General features: G+C 34.7%; 1 protein-coding gene across 6 annotated transcripts in view; it reads left to right on the top strand.

The window, feature by feature from the left end:
• Mark1 (microtubule affinity regulating kinase 1) overlaps window positions 1–22,115 on the top strand; it is a 153,764-nt gene that overhangs the window by 90,426 nt on the left and 41,223 nt on the right. For 3 of the 6 annotated variants that reach the window (XR_007104295.1, XR_007104294.1, XM_047520366.1), the window contains 3 exons: window positions 1,161–1,214; window positions 20,646–20,722; window positions 21,733–21,798. Coding sequence is in view for 4 of the 6 variants with exons in the window: in XM_047520366.1 (XP_047376322.1) it covers window positions 20,695–20,722; window positions 21,733–21,798 (94 nt within the window). In the remaining 2 variants the exon portion in view is untranslated. The remainder of the gene's footprint in view (window positions 1–1,160; window positions 1,215–20,645; window positions 20,723–21,732; window positions 21,799–22,115) is intronic. The other 3 variants (XM_047520365.1, XM_047520363.1, XM_047520367.1) reach the window with 1 other exon arrangement.

Below are 22,115 nucleotides of genomic sequence, written 5' to 3'. Positions count from 1 at the left end.
ATATTTGCCTGGACCTCTCCAGAGTGTTGTGAAAGAGCTTTCTTAATAGATGATGTTGAGGAATAAATGACAGTTGCAACATGTCATTTATTATGTGTGAATGGAACATTAGTAAACAGATCTATATCATGGTGTAAAATTTGACCTTTTAGCACTTTGGAAAGACTCACCCCTACATGTTAGCATCTCTTACAAATCAAGTGTGCTGCAAATGAGCAGCTTTCAGCCTTCTGTCTTTTATTATTTGTTTTCTCTGTACATTTCTGAATACCATCACTACTAATATCAGGAACAAGGCTAGCATAAGTTCTTAGCTTAAGGTAAGCTAAGTGTAAATATGTAGAAAATTCCTCACTAGTTTTTGTTTAGAGACCCCAGTAAATGAGTATTGCTATATAGGTGGTTTTCTCAGCTGGTGAAAGAATTGAATTTCTAAAATCCCTTGTGTTTTAAATTATCTGTACTTATATGATAAAAATTTATATATTTGCACATTGTACATTTTATATTTATGTCTGTACATTTGGGTAAAAGACTTCATTTAAATAAATAGCCCACATTTGTATTATGTAGTGCTTACAAGATCTGATTAGAACATTATTTTTAAAAATCTCAACCATAAAATGACTTTAATAAGTTTTCACTTTATATATAATTTTATTGTATTTCCCATTTAATTTAGTTCATTCTAACCCTAAGAACTGTTCAGACAGGCAACACCAGATAGAGCCTTCAGTGATATTCAAATCCATGTTGTCAGTTTGCTGTAAGAAAGCTTGCATAGCTAATCTCTATATTCATGTAATCATTTTATTCCAATAATACTTAAATTATTGCACATTTATAAGCCATCCCTCCTATATTTATTGCTTATTGAGATCATGAGTAAACAATTAAGAAATGGGGTGATTTCTACATTAAAAAAGGGAAACTTGGAATGAATAGCAAAGGTTTAATTTCATTGACTTAGGATCAGATAGGTTAAAGACAGGTCAATGGAATATATTCTAAGGCTGACAAGTTTTCAAAACTTTACCAATTTTGTGAATACTCAAATAAATAATGCATAGTTAGGAATGAAACAAAAGACATTTTCTTTTTAAGTTTTTAATCATTAAAATATATAGTCTCAAATACAGTTTAATGATTCTCTTTTCTAGGTTGCTGTGAAAATAATAGATAAAACTCAGCTAAATCCTACCAGTCTACAAAAGGTAATTAATTTTAATATGTAATTAGAATGTGAGTTTATTATTAGTACATAAAGTTCTATAAAGCCAGTTTTCTGAAATCTTTTATTAAGTATAGTACTATATAGTTCATGCATATATGAGGAAAGGACGTGATATAAAACATAATGTTTATGAATAATTAGGTAGTTGTTTGAAAAATATCTACTATAGACTGAGTACTCTTTACCCAAAAAGTTTGGAAGCAAGTGTTTATGATTTTAGAGATTTTTGGATTTTGGAATACTTACATAAACTTTATTGAAATACATGCTCCATATCAAAGGAATTTATCTCTTAATTCAGAAAAATAAAACTTTGTATCATATTTTGAAGTATTCAGGATTCTTCTTAAGTTTAAAATCTAGTTCTGAGTTAATATAATAACAATTGAGTTTTCTTTTATGCCTCACTTGACTCTTCTTCCTTCTCATAAGCACAGATAACTCACAGTAAGATAGGAATGTTTCTCAAAAGGGTGAAGATATAAAACCACATGGGGAAAAAAGAAAGCAGTTAGGATGGGAATTGTCTTGGTAAACAAAAGCTATTTCTTGTTACTTCATTAATTACTTCAGGGGGAAAACTTTCTCAGATGTACATTTTCATATTTTAAGAATGAAGTAAGTAATTTATTATTTAGGTCATGTATGCTGTTTGTATATAGTGAGATTTTATATATATATATATATTACATATATATATGTAATGAGTTTTATTAGAACAGAGTAAGATCATAGTCACATAGGCAAATGTGACATAAGTGACTTTTGGAGTCTCAAAACAGAGATTCTTATAAGAAGATTTAGGCCAGGTGCAGTGGTGCACTTGTAATCCCAGTGGCTCTGGAGACCTAGGCAGGAGGATCCAAAATAAAAACTAAAAAGAGCTGGGGATGTGACTCAGTTAAACGCCCCTGAGTTCAATCATCTTTTGTGCCAAAATTTAAAAAAAAGAAAGTTTTAGTATGGTGTGTTTAACTACATCTGCCATAATTCTAACATTACATTAAAAAAATATGGGTTTGTGATATCAAAACTTTCTTCCCACTTGGCTTAGTGCCAGATAACTCAAGTGTATTTTTATATGTCTCCTAAGAGAACTGTCATTGTACTTTTCTGAGAATCCTTTTAAATTTGACAATGAATATGACTTTTCATAGCACTGATAGTTCTGCTCAGTGAGAACATAAAAAGTTTCCTGGATTCTTCTTTTGCTGTGAATGTGAGATAATTGTTATGGGTTTCTTCTGGGAGAAAGTGTCTTCTACATTACCCGTCTTTCAGCTAATGATGCATTTGTGTGAATGACAACAAGGCACCCTTCCTGGACTGATGCATTACCCAGAGGTGTTATCTTTTACTGGGCTGGAGTGTCAGTGAGACAGAATTTTGTTTACCCATGTGCTGGGGTCTCTTTTGAAACACATGAACTACCTAACTCTACCTAGGGACTCTCTTCATGGCCCACCTGATTTTGTTCTTGTTCTGGATTGAGCCATGGATTACTCTGGTAAACTGAGTGATTTTTAGTGACATTTATAACTTCTAGCTGGGATATACAGTAATGTGACTCCCCACTGTCTTTACCAAGGGGTTCCAGAAAATGTTTTAAAGCACAGTTACAGTTGTTGACACATTTGAACATGAAGCTGAATGTTGCTTTATTTATCTCAATAACTAAAAGATTTGCTTGTTGATGATAACTAATTTCTGCTTATCTTTGCTAAGTGTTGCTTTTTTAAACAAGCATGTAAAGAATGATGTAATTTTTCATTATAATTGCTAGTGCATATAAATTCCACATATTAATGGAATTCATTGTGATATTTCCATACATGCATATGTCATGCATTGATCATGTCCATCCAGCGATGATACAATTTTGTTTTCTTTAACCTCTGAAAATAAGAGCAAAAGAAAGATTGAGATTCACTAAATGTAACCAGTACACTATGTGTTACGTTGTTGTTCTTAGTTAGCATTTATGTTCATAGATGTGCTTTCTATTAAGTTTTTTTTCCTGTTAAGTTTTGAGGGAAAAAATGGATCAAAGCTCGATTAGTTCTCATTATAGAACATTCATTTGACTTTATCTGTCTGCTCAGTATCATCTCCTAGTCAGTCATATCTAAAGATTAAATAGTGGAATGAAATGCAGTCTGTTTGTTTTCCCTAGCATTGTCAGTTAAGTTCTCTTGGTAAAGAAAAAATAAAAATAGTGAAATATGCCTCCATGTCAGGTGTGCCTACTAAAAGGCAGATAAGAAGATACTTAAGAATTCATTTTAATCACACCTTCAGAAGTGTTTTGTTAACTTCTTTTGGTTCTATCTGAACTTAAGCTGATCTCCTTTTATCCTCTTATGTGTGTAATATATTTATAAGGACTATTGCCTGCCTTGCGAAATCAGTAATAGACGAATGAATCTAGATTTGGACGGGGATATAGCTCAGTGGATATAGCACTTGCCTAGCATACATGAGGCCCTGGGTACTCTCTCCAGTACTGGAAAAGACAGAGGGAGAGAGAGAATTTAAACTTTAGATGCCAACAGTTTAAAACTTCTAAAATCTAAAGTTCTTAAAAACAGTTTGGTCTTTGAAATTGTTCATTGTCTTCAACATTATTCACAATATATACTCATAATATTTTTGTCACACATTTTAAATTAGTTGGATTCAATTTGACAAGTTTTCAAAGTTTAAAAAGTGTTTGGGTAGGTATTATATTTATTACTTCCTCTTCAAAATATAAGTCCCACCTCCTATATTTGTGTTTTTTTGGAAAATGATCCATGACCAATACTAGTGATCCCTGGGGTTCTTTTAAGCAATGTAGTAATGTTGAAGGAAAACCAAAACAATAAAACAGTTTTGTTCATAGTTCATAAATTCCAAGTATATAATTACCAATTTCTTATAAATTCCATTACTTTTGAAACTTGGACACCCATTTTGAAACTTGTTAATACACAGATGGCAAATCTGTGTTAGTCTGTCTTAGTTCAGAGTCACCTAGCATGCGGTTCATCTCTACTAACATTTTCTCCTGTGTATTGTTTATTTTAATTAATTAATTAATCAAATTTGGTTTCAGAGATTGAACCCAGGGGTGTTTAGCCACTGATTTACATCCCTAGCCCTTTTTTTTTTCGTTTTGAAATAGGGCTTCACTAGGTTGCTGAGGCTGGTTTTGAACTTGCCATTATCCTGCGCCACTAGTATTACAGGTATTCACCACCATGCCTGGCATTGTGTATTGTTTATTAATTTATTTACATTTTCTGTGGTTTTACTTTGTTGCATTTTATTCCCTGCTCACAAAAATGACCCAGTGGTTCAGAAGCGATTTTCTGAGTGGTAAAACCTGTAATGAAAATAAAGACAAGGACTATTACAACTCAGAATTGCATTGTTAAATAACAGAGGACCGCTGCATTAAAGTTATATATGATGTAAATCTCTGTGCCAGGACTGTGATTTTCCATAAGTAAAAGAATTGTAAAAAATTTCAGTAATTGACATCTTAAAATTAGCTTTTATTGAATGAATGATTATTCATTCAATTTTATTTATTGCTAGTGTCTAGTGACCTAAGCCAGTTGAACTTCTGTGCATTTTTAGATAATGCCAAGAAACCTTTCTGATAATCTCGTTGTGTTTTCCATAGTTGCAAACAATCTCCTGAAAAATTTGCTCACTAAAGATAAAGAACAGAACTCAGAAGCAATATTCAGAATTCAATATTTCTTAGCAAATTACCAAGAAACCAGGTTTATAAAACCACATCACAAAATTATTGGTAAATATTTTAAGCAAGACGAAAGCAGTGGAAGCTCTTTGATGATATTCCTTAACAGATGTTTCTGTTGGACATATGTTGAACTATCAATTCCTCTCATGTATTCATGCTTTCAGTTCTCTTGGGAAAGAGTATATCTCACTTTATAGCTGAGCAATACTACCTATTTTCTTCTTCCATAGTTCTTATCACATGTGTGAACTGCTTGAAGGAAAAATCTTGACCAATGCTTATATAGGGCAATGAAAACCTAAGTGATACTTTGTTTTTTAGCTGGGTTGTACACTGCAAAGTTGTCTTTGAATCAGTAATGATGAGGTATGTCTGGAGTTTTTCTTTTCCTTTCCTTCTTTCTTTCATTCTGCAAAAGTGATACTGCCATGTGAACAAATAAGATTATACCTAATGCCCAGCTACTCATTGCTTCATTCTCTATGAATAGTGGTCAACAACATGCCTCTGATCTTGATTTGGTTTCGAACAAAATACTGAAAATAAGGATTATCGTAAAATCATAGCTGAGTTATATCTCTAGCATACATTGTGAAGAATTGATGGGAAGTGTATCTTTTACTTTGAAACTTAATATCTTCTTTCTGAAGTTATTTAATTTCTTATCTTAAAAAGTTACTGAATAGTCTTACACCCATTCTAACAAGTTTTTTAAAAGAAAGTGATAATAATATAATATTAATATAAATCTAATATACGAATAATTTAAATGTTGAGGAAAAGATTTGCTTTGAAGAATCAAGCTGTTTCAAGCAGTTTACTGTCTAAGAATCTGATGTCTGAACCTCATTTGCCCTCTTTATTTATTGGAGAAAGTGTTCAATGACATATTATTAGGCATGTTTAATATACAGTTCTGTGCCCACATTTGAAAAATACTCTCCAGAGCAAGCATATCCGAAGAGTATACTATTTGCTAGTATCTCTCAAATTAACATTTCTAATCTTTCCATTTTTGAGTGGGGTAAGCTCAGCAACCTAGAATTTGATAACTGCACATAATCTTCAGGGAGAAAAATCTCTGTAAAGTTGAACAAATTTTGAACATCTCTGGGATTTTCTGGCATATCACCTAATCCTTTCCCCAATCATCTATGATTGTGACTTGGGATTTTTTTAAATTTCATAGAGGTAAAATAAAAGAAGATGAAGAAAAAGGAAATTATTAGAAGTAGTTTAAGCTAAATATCTTTTCCATTAAAGAAAATGACTTTCTTGTGAAATTTATTATACTAAAATGTTTTTTCTCAAGTTTTTTTAAAAAAGAAATAATGCATCACAGATACATTTGAAACCCTGTGTGCAGCCTCTTGGTCTCATTTTCATCTCTTCCTACCCAGAAGCAACTACTATTCTGAACTGGGTCTTTCTTGTTCCCATTCAGTTTTCAAAAATATTTTACATGTGTTTGTACATAAAATACTATGTATTATTTATTTTTAAACTTTATATCCTGTAACTTGTTTTCCTTCATTGAAAATTGTCTTATAGTTTTATTCATATTAGTTATATAGTCTAGTTTATTTTCACTGCTGTAGTTGTATCCCACTTTGTGATTATACCACCATTTATTCATTCTCCCTGTGATGTATCAGTTTTCATGTTGGTGTATCTTAGATCGTGTTTGTGTTTCCATTTTATATTTCTAGTTAGTTAACTTTGGTTTTGCTGCTACAGGCAATACTGCAATGATTACTATGATGTATATCTTTTTTGTGCAGATGTGTAAAGGACTCTGTCTCTCCAAGTGGAATTGCTGGGTTGAGGGGCATGCATATCTTCATCTTTACTAGATAATGTCAAATTGCTCAAGGTGATTGCACCACTGTCTACTTCTCCCAGCACTGTATGATATTTACTGTTACTTCACGTTCTTGGCAATACTGTATTTTCATGTTTTGTAATTTTTTGCTAGCCTTATAGATGTAAAATTATACCTCGTTTTAATTTGAATTTCCATAATTTCTTACGATATTACTACCATCCTTTCAAATTTAATATATTTATAAACTTAATATCTTCTTTCTGAAGTTATTTAATTTCCTATCTGAAACAGCTACATTTACTGAACATGGTCTTGTACCCAAAGTGGTACAAGGCCATAGGAGAGACTCAAGTAATGTAAAATTGATACCAGTTCATAAGAAATAAGAATCTCATAATCTAATCTATCTGTGAAGTTAAAAACTTTGGGAAACTGACAGTCTTTCTTCTATCATTTCCTTCTGGTGCTTTGCAATGAAAAATTGATTATAAGTTTTAAAGATTAGGAAGTAATGCTGAATAATTATTTTATATTTTAGCTAGAAATAACCCAGTGTATACTTAATTATATTCAGGTCTCTTTCCCTGTGCTACTATTCCATGAGAAGAACTTAAGATTAAATTTTTTTCTTTCTTTTCTTTTCTTTTTTTTTTTTTTTTTGATATGAGATCTCCCTGGGTCACCTGGGCTGGTCTGAAACTCTTGAACTCAGGCAATCCTCCCATCTTAGCTTCCCAAGTAGGTCGGACTCTAAGTGTGTGCCCTATTCTTGGCTTAAGTTAGCTTAAATTTTTATAGTACTACTAGCAATAATTTTGATGTTTGGTATCCCAGTAAGATGTCTGAAAGCCAAAAGAGGAGTGACTTGATGATTCTAGAAATTAAAGAGCTGAAAGTGTTGTCTGTAGTGTTCTCTTAATGTAGGCAAATCACGTATGTATTCCCTCAGTGAATGGTACCTATGAGGGAGAATAGCCAAAGTCCTGGCAGTCTCTTGGAACTGAATATCACCTACAGGGTGATAAAGCGGTGCCCCTACTTTGTGTTAATAAGCTGGTAAACTGTTGTTAGAGATACAAATGAGATGTTTACAAATATTGTAGTGAAGACAAAGATTTAAGTTCCTAAAACTCAAATCAGAACAAAACAGACAAAGACCAAGAAGGCTGTACTGAAAGGCACAAGAAATCTGCATGTCACCCTCCTCAGTTTCCTATGGCTTTTTCCTGGGAAGAGCTCTCCCAGGCAGGATAGCTTGGTCACTGTTTGTCAAGTTTCCCACAGCTACAGCATTGCCCTCCACCTGCCTCAAGACCAAGCAAACTGTGAAAAAGTCCCATGACACTGATGAGGAAAAGAACCACACAGCCTATCAGGTCTGCTGCAGAGAAGTTGGTGTGCATTTGGTTGGCTCCTCACTGTGATGCTTTGCATGTAACTGGAATGGAAGTAGACTAAGCCATGTCCAAGTAACTAGTTCTAAATATAACAGATTTTGCCGCCATCAGAAGGAGTAATGGGCAGAAGGAACATAAGAGATCAGAAGGAAAAAAGGGAAATACTCATAATCAAGGCAAATATTGATTATGCTCATGTAGTTTAGCTAATCCTATACTCAGTCTTAACCTGGAAGGACTGAATTGAAAAGTAAATATCTTCCATAAAGTTGAAGATTGTTTACTAGCTTCAGTTATCTGGAACTAAGCCAAGAACCAAGAAGGAACAACAGTAAAGGCCTCTGAACAACTAAAGTAGCTATCATCAAGTCTAAATTGTAAAATCCTTAGTTTTTAGTTACAGAAGACCCTTCTCAAGCCCTCACTCATTGATTTCTCTTATTTAACATACAATTTCAACAAATTTTGGTCTTAATTTCTGGCTCATATCAAACCTGAAGCAATGAGTTTGAAGGGGATTAGTAGACTTGGAGCTCTGTTGCTAAATTTATGTATGCTAGAAGCATCACATTATAGTTTGAAAATGAGAAATAAAAAATAGAGCTAAAAATTAGACTTGGAAGCTCAAATACTAGCGTGTGATTAATTTACAGTTGTAAACACTTCTGCTTTCCTTACTTGTACCCAGAACATATGACACATAGAATAATTGTCTTTTTTAAATCAACAACTCTCCATTTCAGGATAAACTTCTAAAAAAGGTCTAAAGATCCTGCTCTGCCTCTTCCTTCAACCCTGTCCATTTTCTTAAGAAAAGACAAACATTGATAAGATTGGTACCCTTGTTGGGAAGGATCTACTATGGATTAAAAGATCACTGGTGCATATGTGGCTCACTTCCCTTGTTCTCCCTGCTCATTCTAGTTCACATAGTTCATGCCGAAGACTCTGACATTAACTTTGATTTTCTTTCTTCTATGTGACCAACTGAAAAATAAAGAGGTTTAGGCAGGGTTTAAGGGTGTCATGGAGAATAAGAGACATCTTAGATCTTTGCTGAAGCCATGGCTGAAGTTTAGTTGACCAGAATCCTCTAGATTTGAGGGGGTTAATGTATTAGTTTGCTAGGGCTCCCATAATAAAATACCACAAACAGGGTGACTTATACAACAGAACTTTTTTCATAGTTCTGGAGGCTGGAAGTCCAAGATAACAGCGGGGGGAGGATTGATGCCTACAGAGGACTTTCTCCTTGGGTTACAAATAGTTGTCTTCTCACTGTGGCCTCATATGGCCTTTCCTCTGTACCAGCTCATCCCTGGTGTACCTTCTTCTTTAAGGACAGCAGTCATACTGAATTAAGGTACCACTTGTATGACCTCATTTAACCTTTATTTTCTTCTGAGTCCCTATCTGTAAATAAGAACAGTCATGTGACACTGTGAGTTAGGGATATAACAGGAATTTTGGAGGACACAGTTTATAGTGTGACCCAAAATCTAACTGACAAGTCATTTTCTGGGGGACAGGGAGTTGAGGAATGATTGATGGGACAGGATTCTGGCACTTTATTATCCTTAAGTAGCATGCCATATAAAATATCCACATCCTTCCAAAAGCAACCACTCTTCCTCTTTGCACAACTGCGTATCATTTTAGCCAATGTACTCCCAACCCACACATACCTTCATGTTCTTATTTGTTACAGTTTTATTCTCACTCTTTGTCAAAAACTGCTGAAGGAGAGGAAACTAAGTCTAGAATAATATATTTAAGACATCTTTGAGATGCAGGAACCCCAATGAATGTGTATTATTGTTTTAATTAGAATAAAAATTTCTGATGAGAACATTGGCCCTGTCTATAACTGTTTTCTCATGCTTCATCTCCCAGCGAAAGCAGAGTGGATTTCTGTGCAGGTGCTATTTTTGTTAGATACCTTAATATTCACAAGATTATCTTAATCCTGTCCCCAGCTCATCTCTGTTCTTGATACATTCTGGGTACTGGTCAAGGACTAAATTCATGAACTGTGTTGCTTAAAAGCCCATTTATAAAGCAATGAAATAAAAAAAGTAACATCATTTAGGGAACAATGCCTGAAGGATATGTGGTTAATCTATTCTTTTAGGTAAGTTATGCTCAACCATGGAGCTACCAGGAGACATCAGTATGTTTCAGTTAGTTTTGAGATACATCATAGCCACTTTCCTGCTAGAAAACTACCATGTTTGCCAGTAATTTAATTTAAATTAACCAGTGCCCTCCATATAGCAATACTGTCCTCACTAATTTGTAATTTGATGTGCTTTCTGAAGAAAGAAGAGAAAGAAAAGAAGTCAGTCAAGGAGCTGGTATGGCTTTTTTGTGCATAGCTCCTTGGTTGCCCTTCCCAGTACATAGGAAATGCCTGTGCCAAAGTAAGAGGCATTAGGGTAAGAGCCCTGTTTCATGGGCTGAAAGGGAGAATTTATTTAAAAGAATACAATCTTTTAACATTGTAATTGAATACAAGAGTGTACATTCATTGACCAACATAAGGTCAACACTTCTTTTTTCAATTCGAGTGTACAAACTGGAATTCTACTTTGGTTATCTTGTATAAATCACACTCAAATTCACAATACATTTGCTACTATTTCCAGTTTTGTTCTATTTTAGCTCATGAAAGGAGAGTTTAATGATATTCAGGAAGCAATCTGAGAGCACAGTCTTACATTTTATTTTAATCTTTTACATTTCATTCACCCACACCTAGTTGAACAGCGATTTTGTTAACAGCTTTTATTCAGTATTTGCAAAGTATCTCATTTGCTTTGTTGCATTAAATAACAAACCTATAATTCACTGGTTTATGTAAAGTTTAATCATATTGGACAGACTCTACGGCAACCCCCAGTGAGCCTCACCTTCAGGTGTTCACACATTTGTGTTATCCCTTCCCTGGATTATGGGCACAGCCTGTGACTTGGTTCTAACTAATAACAGGGAAAAGGTAATAGAATTTCACTCCCAAGATTATATTATATTAATAAGCCTGTCTTGCTAAGCAAACTCACTCTAGCACTTATCATTGCTGGCTTGAGAAAGTAAATGGCCATGTTGGAGAAGCCCACTTGGCAAGGAGAGGTAAGGGTGGTCTCTAGCTGAGAGCAGAGAGAAGCCAAGGTCTGCAGTCTTATAGCTTAAAGAAGATGAATTCTGCCAACTGGAGCAGCTTGGACATAGATCCTTCCCCAGTCAAAATTCCAGATGAAAGTACAGCCTGGACAATACTCTGATTGCAGCCTCGTGAGACTCTAAGCAGAGACACAGTGAAACCATGTCTGAAGTACTAAGCTATAGAAACTGAGATGAATATGTATGTTGTTATAAGTTGTTAGGGTGTGGTAATATAAAGCACATATATTAGCCAAATCACCTATTTGCAGTGACAAACATGTTTGGGACCTCAATAACCTTTGGTGAGCATCATTTACAGAAAGTGTAAGGGTGCAGGGAACATCACGAACTGTGCACATTGTGGATGCAGGGCTGTCACTTGAGTTTTGCAGGGGACTGTAGAGTAATAGTTCTGGCAGATTGGTTCAGTGGAGACCAGTTACAAAAACTTCCATGCCATAACAGCAAAAGTAGTAGAAGACAAGAAATAATTAAAATCAGAGCTGAAATCAATGAAATTGAAACAAAAGAAACAATTCAAAAATTGACAAAACAAAAACTTTGTTCTTTGAGAAAGTAAACAAAATAGACAAACCCTTAGCCACACTAACAAAGAGAAGGAGAGAGAAAACTCAAATTACTAAAATTTGTGATGAAAAAGGAAATATCACAACAGACAGCACTGAGATACATAACATAATGAGAAACTACTTTGAAAATCTTTATTCCAACAAAATAGAAACTACCGAAGACATTGACAAATTTTTAGACATATGCTCCTCCCAAACTGAACCAGGAGGACATACACAATTTAAACAGATCAATATCAAGCAATGAAATAGAAGAAACCATTAAAAACCTACCATCTAAGAAAAGCCCAGGACCAGACGGATACTCAGCCGAGTTCTACAAGACCTTCAAAGAAGAACTCATTCCAATACTTCTCAAAGTATTCCAGGAAATAGAGAAGGAGGGTACCCTACCAAACTCATTCTATGAAACTAATATCACCCTCATACCCAAACCAGGAAAAGACACATCAAGGAAAGAAAATTTTAGACCAATATCCTTGATGAATATAGATGGAAAGATCCTTAACAAAATATTGGCAAACCGTATCCAAAAACATATTAAGAAAATCGTGCACCATGATCAAGTGGGGTTCATCCCTGGAATGCAAGGATGGTTTAACATCCGTAAATCAGTAAACGTAATCCATCATGTCAATAGACTTAAGGATAAGAATCATATGGTTATATCGATTGATGCAGAAAAAGTGTTCGACAAAATACAACACCCCTTCATGCTCAAAACAGTAGAAAAAATAGGAATAGTAGGAACATACCTGAACATTGTAAAGGCTATTAATGCTAAGCCCATGGCCAACATCATTCTTAATGGAGAAAAACTGAAACCATTCCCTTTAAAAAATGGGAACAAGACAGGGATGTCCTCTTTCACCACTTCTATTCAACATTGTCCTTGAAACTCTAGCCAGAGCAATTAGGCAGACCAAAGAAATTAAGGGGTACGAATAGGAAAAGAGGAACTTAAGCTGTCACTATTTGCTGATGACATGATTCTATATTTAGAGGATCCAAAAACCTCCTCCAGAAAACTTCTAGACCTCATCAATGAATTCAGCAAAATAGCAGGCTATAAAATCAACATGCATAAATCTATAGCATTTTTATATGCAAGCGACAAAACAGCTGAAAGGGAAATGAGGAAAACAACTCCATTTGCAGTAGCCTCAAAAAAAATAAAATACTTGGGAATCAATCTAACCAAAGAGGTAAAAGATCTCTACAATGAAAACTACAACACATTGAAGAAAGAAATTGAGGAAGACCTTAGAAGATAGAAAGATCTCCCATGTTCTTGGATAGGCAGAATTAATATTGTCAAAATGGCCATACTACCAAAAGTGCTATACACATTCAATGCAATTCCAATTAAAATCCCAATGATGTACCTTACAGAAATAGAGCAAGCAATCATGAAATTCATCTGGAAGAATAAGAAACCCAGAATAGCTAAAGCATTCCTTAGCAGGAAGAATGAAACAGGGGATATCACAATACCAGACCTTGAACTATACTACAAAGCAATAGTAACAAAAATGGCATGGTATTGGCACCAAAATAGACAGGAAGACCAATGGTACAGAATAGAGGACATGGACACAAACCCAAATAAATACAATTTTCTCATACTAGACAAAGGTGCCAAAAATAGGCAATGGAGAAAAGATAGCCTCTTCAACAAATGGTGCTGGGAAAACTGGAAATCCATATGCAACAGAATGAAACTAAACCCCTGTCTCTCACCCTGCACAAAAATCAACTCACAATGGATCAAGGACCTTGAAATCAGACCAGAGACCCTGCATCTTATAGAAGAGAAAGTAGGTCCAAATCTTCAACTTGTTGGCTTAGGATCAGACTTCCTTAACAGGACTCCCATAGCACAAGAAATAAAAGCAAGAATCAATAACTGGGATAGATTCAAACTAAAAAGCTTTCTCTCAGCAAAGGACACTATCAGCCATGCGAAGAGAGAGCCTACAGAGTGGGAGAATATCTTTTCCACTCATACTTCAGCTAGAGCACTAATTTCCAGAATCTATAAAGAACTCAAAAAACTCTACACGAAGAATACAAATAACCCAATCAACAAATGGGCTAAGGAAATGAATAGACACTTCACAGAAGATGGTCTACAAGCAATCAACAAACATATGAAAAAATGTTCACCATCTTTAGTAATAAGAGAAATGCAAATCAAAACTACCCTAAGATTCCATCTCACCCCAATTAGAATGGCGATTATCGAGAATGCAAGCAACAATAGGTGTTGGAGAGGATGTGGGGAGAAAGGTACACTCATACATTGCTGGTGGGGCTGCAAATTAGTGCAGCCACTCTGGAAAGCAGTGTGGAGATTCCTTAGAAAACTTGGAATGAACCCACCATTTGACCCAGCTATCCCACTCCTCGGTCTATACCCAAAGGACTTAAAATCAGCATACTGCAGAGATACAGCCACAACAATGTTCATAGCTGCTCAATTCACAATAGCCAGACTGTGGAACCAACCTAGATGTCCTTCAATTGATGAATGGATAAAGAAACTGTGGTATATCTATACAATGGAATATTACTCAGCTATAAAGAATAATAAAATTATGGCATTTGCAGGCAAATGTATGAAATTGGAGCATATCATGCTAAGTGAGATAAGCCAATTTCAAAAAACCAAAGGACGAATGATCTCACTGATAAGTGGATGATGACACATAATGGGGGGTTGGAGGGAGGCAAGAATGGAGGAAGGAAGTACTGTATAGAGGGAAAAGAGGGGTGGGGGGATGTAATAAATAACAGAATGAATCAAACATCATTACCCTATGTAAATTTATGATTACACAAATGGTATGCTGTTACTCCAAGTACAAACAGAAACGACGTGTATCCCATTTGTTTACAATTAAAATAAATTAAAGTGAAAAAAAAAATAACAGTAACAACCCGGGGGGGGGGGGACTTCCATTCCACTCCAGCACTTATATTTTGTAGTTATTTCCTACAACTTAGCAGATAAATTTTAATAAGAAAGTAAGAAAGAACAGATTAAGAAAGTAGAGGCAGTAATTCATTTGCATGGAAGTCTGAAAGAGCAAAATTGATACCAGGGATTGTTCTGTTAGAAATACATTAGAGTGATAATATAGATGAATATAAATGAAACTTAAAATGCTACTCATATTAATAACAAGTCCACCTCCTTTATATGTATAGTACGACTATAGAGAAAGCCAAAATAAAGACTTTTTGCATTTGTAATGTATGTGGGATGCGGGTTCGGTGGGGTCAACCAGTATTTTTAAAGATAATGTCCAGTGATTTTTTAAAATTAACTTGGTTAAAATTAAGTCGTTTTCTTAAAAATGATTTTAAAATGTTTAAATGGCTGACTTTATTACTCAGTGCTTATAGAATGATTTTATGAAAATCATCACAAAATAAACTGTCATAATATTTGTTTTTTTTTAAAAACATTTTTTGGTTACTTTAAAACCTAGGATCATCAGATTTATGAGTTTTGATTTTATAGTTACATGTAAAGAAGGAAAAAAAAAAGATTGAAACCGTAATCTAGAGCTCCTGAAAATGTAACCCATGGAATCACCCTTTGCAGTCAGCCCTGTGAGGCAAACAAAGGTCTGTAGCCCTCTGATGAAGTGCCCATCAGGGAGATGAGCTTTAGTCTGGGGTTGGGGGATCAGGTTTTCAGAGAAAAGAGGCCCAGGTGGGGTCAGAAGCCCAGGTAAGAAGACGGAGTACATTATGAGGGGGGTCCCCACTGAAAACAGGAGAGACCTCACAGAGCTCCACCCCTGTGGTCAGTTCTGGAAAATAACAGGCAGGAGTAGCATCTTCTGTGTCTTAGGGTGGAATGTACCTTCAGTGCTTCACTCTGAATATTCACCCAGATTCTAGGCACATTCTTCCCTGCTGACCTAAGGGCACACCACTCAGACCAAGGTCCTCACCTCCCTGAGACCCCCAGGGAAGAAGTGAGAGTATGTAACTTCTGGCTCCTTCTGCCCAGGGCCTCCAGGACTGCCCAGAGTAAGGATCCATTCTCTCATGTTACAAATGAATCAACCAGGTATCTGATGTATATTCCATGCTCCTCATTGTCCACAGGCATCTGGTGTTATTGAGGATTGGAACAGCCTCCTCAAAAACTGTTTTGAAAAGATTTATAAAAACAAGCAGCATAATTTGCTTATAAAACATGGAGAAATGATCTGAACGAACACCTTATTGAAGAAACTGTATAAATGGCAAATAAGCATATGGAAAGATGCTTCACCTCACATGTCATCAGGGAAATGAAAATTAATACGATAATGAAATATCAACAAAAATATCCACACCTGTTGGAAATGGTGAAAAACCAAAACCCTGACAACACCAAATGCTTTTAGGATGTGGAGAAGCAGGAACTCTCACATTGCTAGTGGGAACGTATAATGGTACAGCCATGGTGGAAGACAGTTTGGCAGTTTCTGATCAGACTAAACATACTTTTACTATGTGATCCAGCAGTTGCACTCTTCAGTATTTGCCAAAGGAGGTGGAAACATAGGTCTACACAGACACGTGCACACAGATGTTGATAGCAGCTTTATTGATTATTGACAAAACTTGGAATCAACCAAGCCATCTTTCAGTGGGTGAATGGATAAATAAAACGTTGAACATTTAGACAGTGAACTATTATTCAGTACAGAAAGGAAATGAGCTCTAAAGCCTTGAGAAGACAGAGGAACCTGAAATGCCTATAATTGAGTGAAAGAAGTGAATCTGAAAAGGCTACATACCATATTATTCCAAATATATGACATTCTGGAAAAGGCAAAACTATGGAGCAACAGTAAAAAGATTAGTGGGTACCAAGATCTGGGGGTAAATAGGTAGACTGCAGGGTATTTTAGCATAGAGGAACTATTACATGTTATATTTTTGTCAGACTCACAGAATATACAACACAAAGTGAACCCTAATGTACAGTATAGGCTTTGAGCAATAATGGTTTGTTAAGTGCAGGTTCATTGATTAAAACAAATATACTACTCCAGTTTGGGATTTTGATGGGGTTGGGAGTGAAGCTGTGTGTGTTTAGGAAGGGCAAGGGGATATAAAAACTTTGTACTTTCTGCTCAATTTGCTGTGAACCTAAAACTGCTCTAAAAAATAAATTTGTATGTTTGTGAAACAACTTCTGGTGCTACCTTTCTTACCTTTTCCTGATTCGCATGTCTAAGTAAGGCAGTTTGGTCAGTGAATGTGACTGTGCCTCTGTGGTCAGGTGTTCAGTTTCAACAAGAGCCCAGGAAAAGCTAATAGTCGCTTTTTAAAAACCTGTTAGCCCTGTTTGGGAGGTGAAGAGTCCAGAACACCAAGGGGCCCTTCTTGGTTGGAAGCTACCTCCCTTTGTTAGAGCCTCGGGTCAGCAATGTCATGAGTGACCTGGAGCTCAAAAAAGTCATTAGGACTGTGGGGCCCCAAAGGTAGAGTGATCGAGGCACTGAAAACAGTGCTATTTCCTCAGTACTAGGCCTTCAGATGCAGAGTGGGGCAGGCTGAAGCTAGTAATTTGGCAAGACCTAACAGAATTTAAGATGTGTATACCCCACTATCAAACAATTATTTCTAGATATACCTTAGAGAAGCATTGAGATATGTTCATTATAGCAGTGTTTGCCATAGTGAAAAGTGGAAGTAAATTAAGCATCTTTAGTAGGACACTGAATAAATGATGGTGTCTTCAAATAATGCAATAGAACACAGCGAGTAAGATGGATCAGCCAGATCTCTCTCTAAATATAGGGACAAATCTCAAAGCAAGATGTTTAAAGGATAAGTTTAGAAAGATATATTCAATATGATTCCATTTATCTAAAGTTTAAAGCACAAAAAGTAGCATTGCTACATGTAGAAAAAGTGTGCAATGATATGTACTGTCCTTAGGGTAATGCTTAGGATGAAAAGGGAGAAAAAGAGATGGTTGAGTGTCTAGTTCTGACTGGAATGTCTTAATAATACTTTACTAAAATAGTAACCAAAATTCATAAATTCTTAAAAATAAAAAAGATAAAAATGTAACCTAATGGGACAATACATCATTTGTTTTAATCTTGGTGATAAATTCAGAGATACTATATTGATTTTTGTACTTTTCAAAAGATTTGAAATATTTTATATTCCAAAAAACAAATAAGAACATTTATTCCAGTCAGAGGGACACATTTTTTTAGACCCTAAGTATCAGAGAAGGACCGAATGAGTACAAAGAACTGAGGGGAAATGCTGGGTGACTGGAGTGCAGTTCTTCTGGGAGCAAGAGTATCATGAGATGAGGCTGGAGAGGGAAATGGGATCTTGGTGGTTCACAATTATGGATTTTGATCTAATGGCATTGGTAAACCACCAATTCAGTGTGAAAAATCAATTATCGGGCTTGTATTCCTGTGAGCCAAGTGAAAATATGGAGTAGATAATGTGGATATGAACTTTGAGATTTAAAAAATGTTCTGGGTGAGGAATATGAATGTAGGAGTCTGCAACAATTTGCTGAAGCCATGAAAGCACCCAGGAAGAGAGTGTAGAGTGGGAGGAAAAGGGGGCTAAGAGCTGAACATTGAGGAGACTCTTGCTTAAAGACTGAAGAACAGGGAGAGGATCTAGTGGAAGACTGAGCAGTCAACAAGGTAAGAGGACAGCAGAGGGTCAGAAAGATAGGTTGAGAACTGAGGAGGAGATGTCAAGTGTTCTGAAAGCCACTGAGAGGTTAAGCTGAGTGTTCTTTGTGCCAAACACAAATCAAGAATATGCTTCATGGTTAGAGAAAGGGATTGTCTTGAACTTGTCTTTGTATTTTATTTACTGTTGTGAAATTTTTAGTTATTAAGTATTATGGTTTTCATAAAAGTTTACTTACATAAATATATACACTTACAGACTTATATACTTCCTAGATCTTGTGTAGGAATATTGAGGATAGCTAGGGCAAGCTTTTTGTAGCTGGTAAACCTTAAGTATTATTATGCTTTTCCATTGGGATGAAATTTTATTGATGTACTTTTGTAAATTCTATTTACTTTTTCAGATTGTGATAAAATGTGCATACAACTTACCATTTTAATCATCTTTAAGTGTGCAGTTCAATGGCATTAAGTATATTCACATTGTGCAGCTAACACTATCCATCTCCAGAACTGTTTGCATCTTCCCAAACGCTGTACCTATTAAACAGTATCCCTCTAACCCCACATCCTCCCAGCCCTTGGCAACCTCATTCTACCTTCCATCTTTATGAATTCATCCACTCTACTTTTATCAATATAGTTATAAGTATTTGTCCTTTTGTGATGGGCTTATTTCACTTAGCACAATGTCCTCAAGGTTCAGTCCATGTCATGGTATGTGTCAGTTTCCTTCCTTTTTAAAGCTGAATAATATTCCATTGTATGTATATACCACATTTTGTTTATCTGTTCATCTGTTGATAAATTCTGAGTTGCTTCTACATTTTGGCTAATGTGAATAATGCTGCTGTGAACACTGATTTACAAATATCTGTTAGAGTCCCTGATTTTAATTATTTTGAGAATATGGTATCTACCTAAAAGTGGAACTGATTATTAAATCATGTGGTAATTCTGTTAATTATTTTAAGAATATTGTGTTTCATGATACTATATTGTTTTCCACAACAGCTTCATCATTTGACATTCCCATCAGCAGTATACAAGGGTCCCATTTTCACCACATCCAACACTTATTATTTTCTGGGGATGTGTTTTGTTTGCATCTTTGTTTTGTTTTGATATTAGTCATCCTAATGGGTGTGAGGTTGTATCTCATTGCAGATTTGATTTCTGATTCCCTAATAATTAACAATGTTGAGCATCTTTTCATTTTCTTTTTAGCCATTATGTATCTTCTTTGGAGGAATGTCACCTCTGGAAGCACCGAATTTAGATTTTATTCTGACACAACTCATATGTCTTAATATAGACTTTTTGGAATATCACCAAGTCTTGGTTATTCTCTTCTCTTGAACAAATTGCTTGATTTAGAATCTAACACATACGCAAAGACAGGAGAGATGGAAAAAATGCCACATCATACCTTTGAAAAATGGGCCATATAGAGAATTTTAACGTTTGTTTTTCAAGTAATTTCTTGTCATTTTGTTTTAGTTTTATATAAAGTAGTGAATATATTTTGCTATCCTTTATTATTATTCTACAAGTCTATATAAAAATGCTCCTGAATCTTTCATTAAAATGTCTGATCAGCCAAAAGAGATATCTTTAAAGAGTTGGACCCCCAGTGAAGGTTGTTTCTGGATAAAGATCCTATGAAGGATCATTTGATTTCATTTCCGTAGTATTTTTCTTTTGTTCCTAGTCAGAGAGTTGTTGAATATAGTGTGTTATTGCATATAGTGCATTCACTTACCACACAGGCACAGAACCATTTGTTTTCACTTAGTTAAAATTCTTTTAGAAACCCAGTCTCAGTGAGGCTGACCTGTTGATCTAAGTTACATACCTCATTTGTGCAGAGTTGGCACTGAGAAACACTTCATTTCTGTTTATTGCCGGAATGTTGCTGTGTCTTGAAAGCAGGTGGAGTTTTTCAAATAAGTGTTTCAATTGGCTCTCTGCTTGAGTCTTGTTTTTTTTTTTTTTAACAGAAATATATCTACCTGTTTTCTTTAACAGTTGTTTCGAGAAGTACGAATAATGAAGATACTGAATCATCCTAATATAGGTATGAAATTTATACATCCAATTAGTAACACAATGATTTCCTTAATTTGAGGGTGTTTGAAAAGGTCCAATCTTAAGCATGCTTTATATAAACTGAAAGAAAATGATAACCTGGGAAAGTGATACTTTGTATAAAAATAGATGATAAGAAAGTTAACTGAAGATTACAGCTTGTATTTTCAACTACCTTGCTGTCGTCTGCTCATTACCAAAATAATTGATATAACTTGGAGTTAATGCGTATAGTATTTTTTATCTTCTTTAGTAATGTATCTTGCTACATAGAGATTGCATACCATTTACATATTTATATAATATGAATTCCAGGTATTTTGATAATATGCACTTGAGTTTGATATTAGCTATGGGCAAAAGAAATTTTTATTTTAAAGAAAATACTTTCAGTATTAATGCATTTATTTTCATAAGTTCTGATTTCCCCCATGTTTACAATAAATTTATTGATCAGATATATTATTATATATAATTGTAAAAAGTAAAAAGCCAGTTCTTTAAAAATCTATTCATTTTTCTACACTGGTTTCTTGAGCATTTACAAATCTTGTCTGTGTATAGCTATTAATGTGATTATTTGTGGTGAATACTTTCAACTGTGTGTCATATAAATTTAGATTTTTTTGTTTCTATCAAAGCTTACCTAATATTTTATGATACCTCATTATAGTATAGTCTCTTTTAAGCTTTGGTTAAACTTCTGTTTTTCTGATTTTAAGGTTTCTGTTTTTATTATCTTACTCTAATTAGAAAAGGTAAATTTTTTTTAAATCTCAGAAACTTTTTTCACTTAAGTTATTTCCAAATCTCTTTTTAGCAAGTAGTTTTCTTCTGTAGGAGTAATATAATAACTCTTGAGAGACTTTTTGAGTTTAAAGTTTTAAACATTTTAGCAAATATTCCAATTTTCCACTTGTCGAGTATTACCTTAGATTTCTTAAAATATCCATTCTGTGCTAACAATCAAAAAGTTATATCTCTAATTTCTTTTTACAGTGAAATTGTTTGAAGTTATAGAAACAGAGAAGACCCTCTATTTAGTCATGGAGTATGCAAGCGGGGGTAAGAAATGAGGGGGATTGAAAAGTTCTCTTTAATGACACTGAATTAGTAACAGTTCAGCATGACATTTTTCTTCAGGGTTATAAATCAATCTATAATTTATTGAAATACCTTTAAATCATAATCCTAAGGAAAATTCAGTGTTTGTTTTCAAGACCTTTTGGTTCTACATTATAAATAGAATTTTTTACTTATTTAAAAAATACTTAGGGACTTTTTTGTTTTGAAATCTTAGTATTGTTTTGATTTACACTTAAATATAATATGTCATGATATGATTAGGAGCTCCTGGCTCTAAATAGAATCTCAGTACAAAA

The sequence above is a fragment of the Sciurus carolinensis genome, chromosome 12 (genome assembly GCF_902686445.1).
Source record: "Sciurus carolinensis chromosome 12, mSciCar1.2, whole genome shotgun sequence".
Classification (NCBI taxonomy): domain Eukaryota; kingdom Metazoa; phylum Chordata; class Mammalia; order Rodentia; family Sciuridae; genus Sciurus; species Sciurus carolinensis.
Note: the sequence above shows the minus strand (reverse complement) of the source record. Positions and strands in the feature narration are given on the sequence as shown.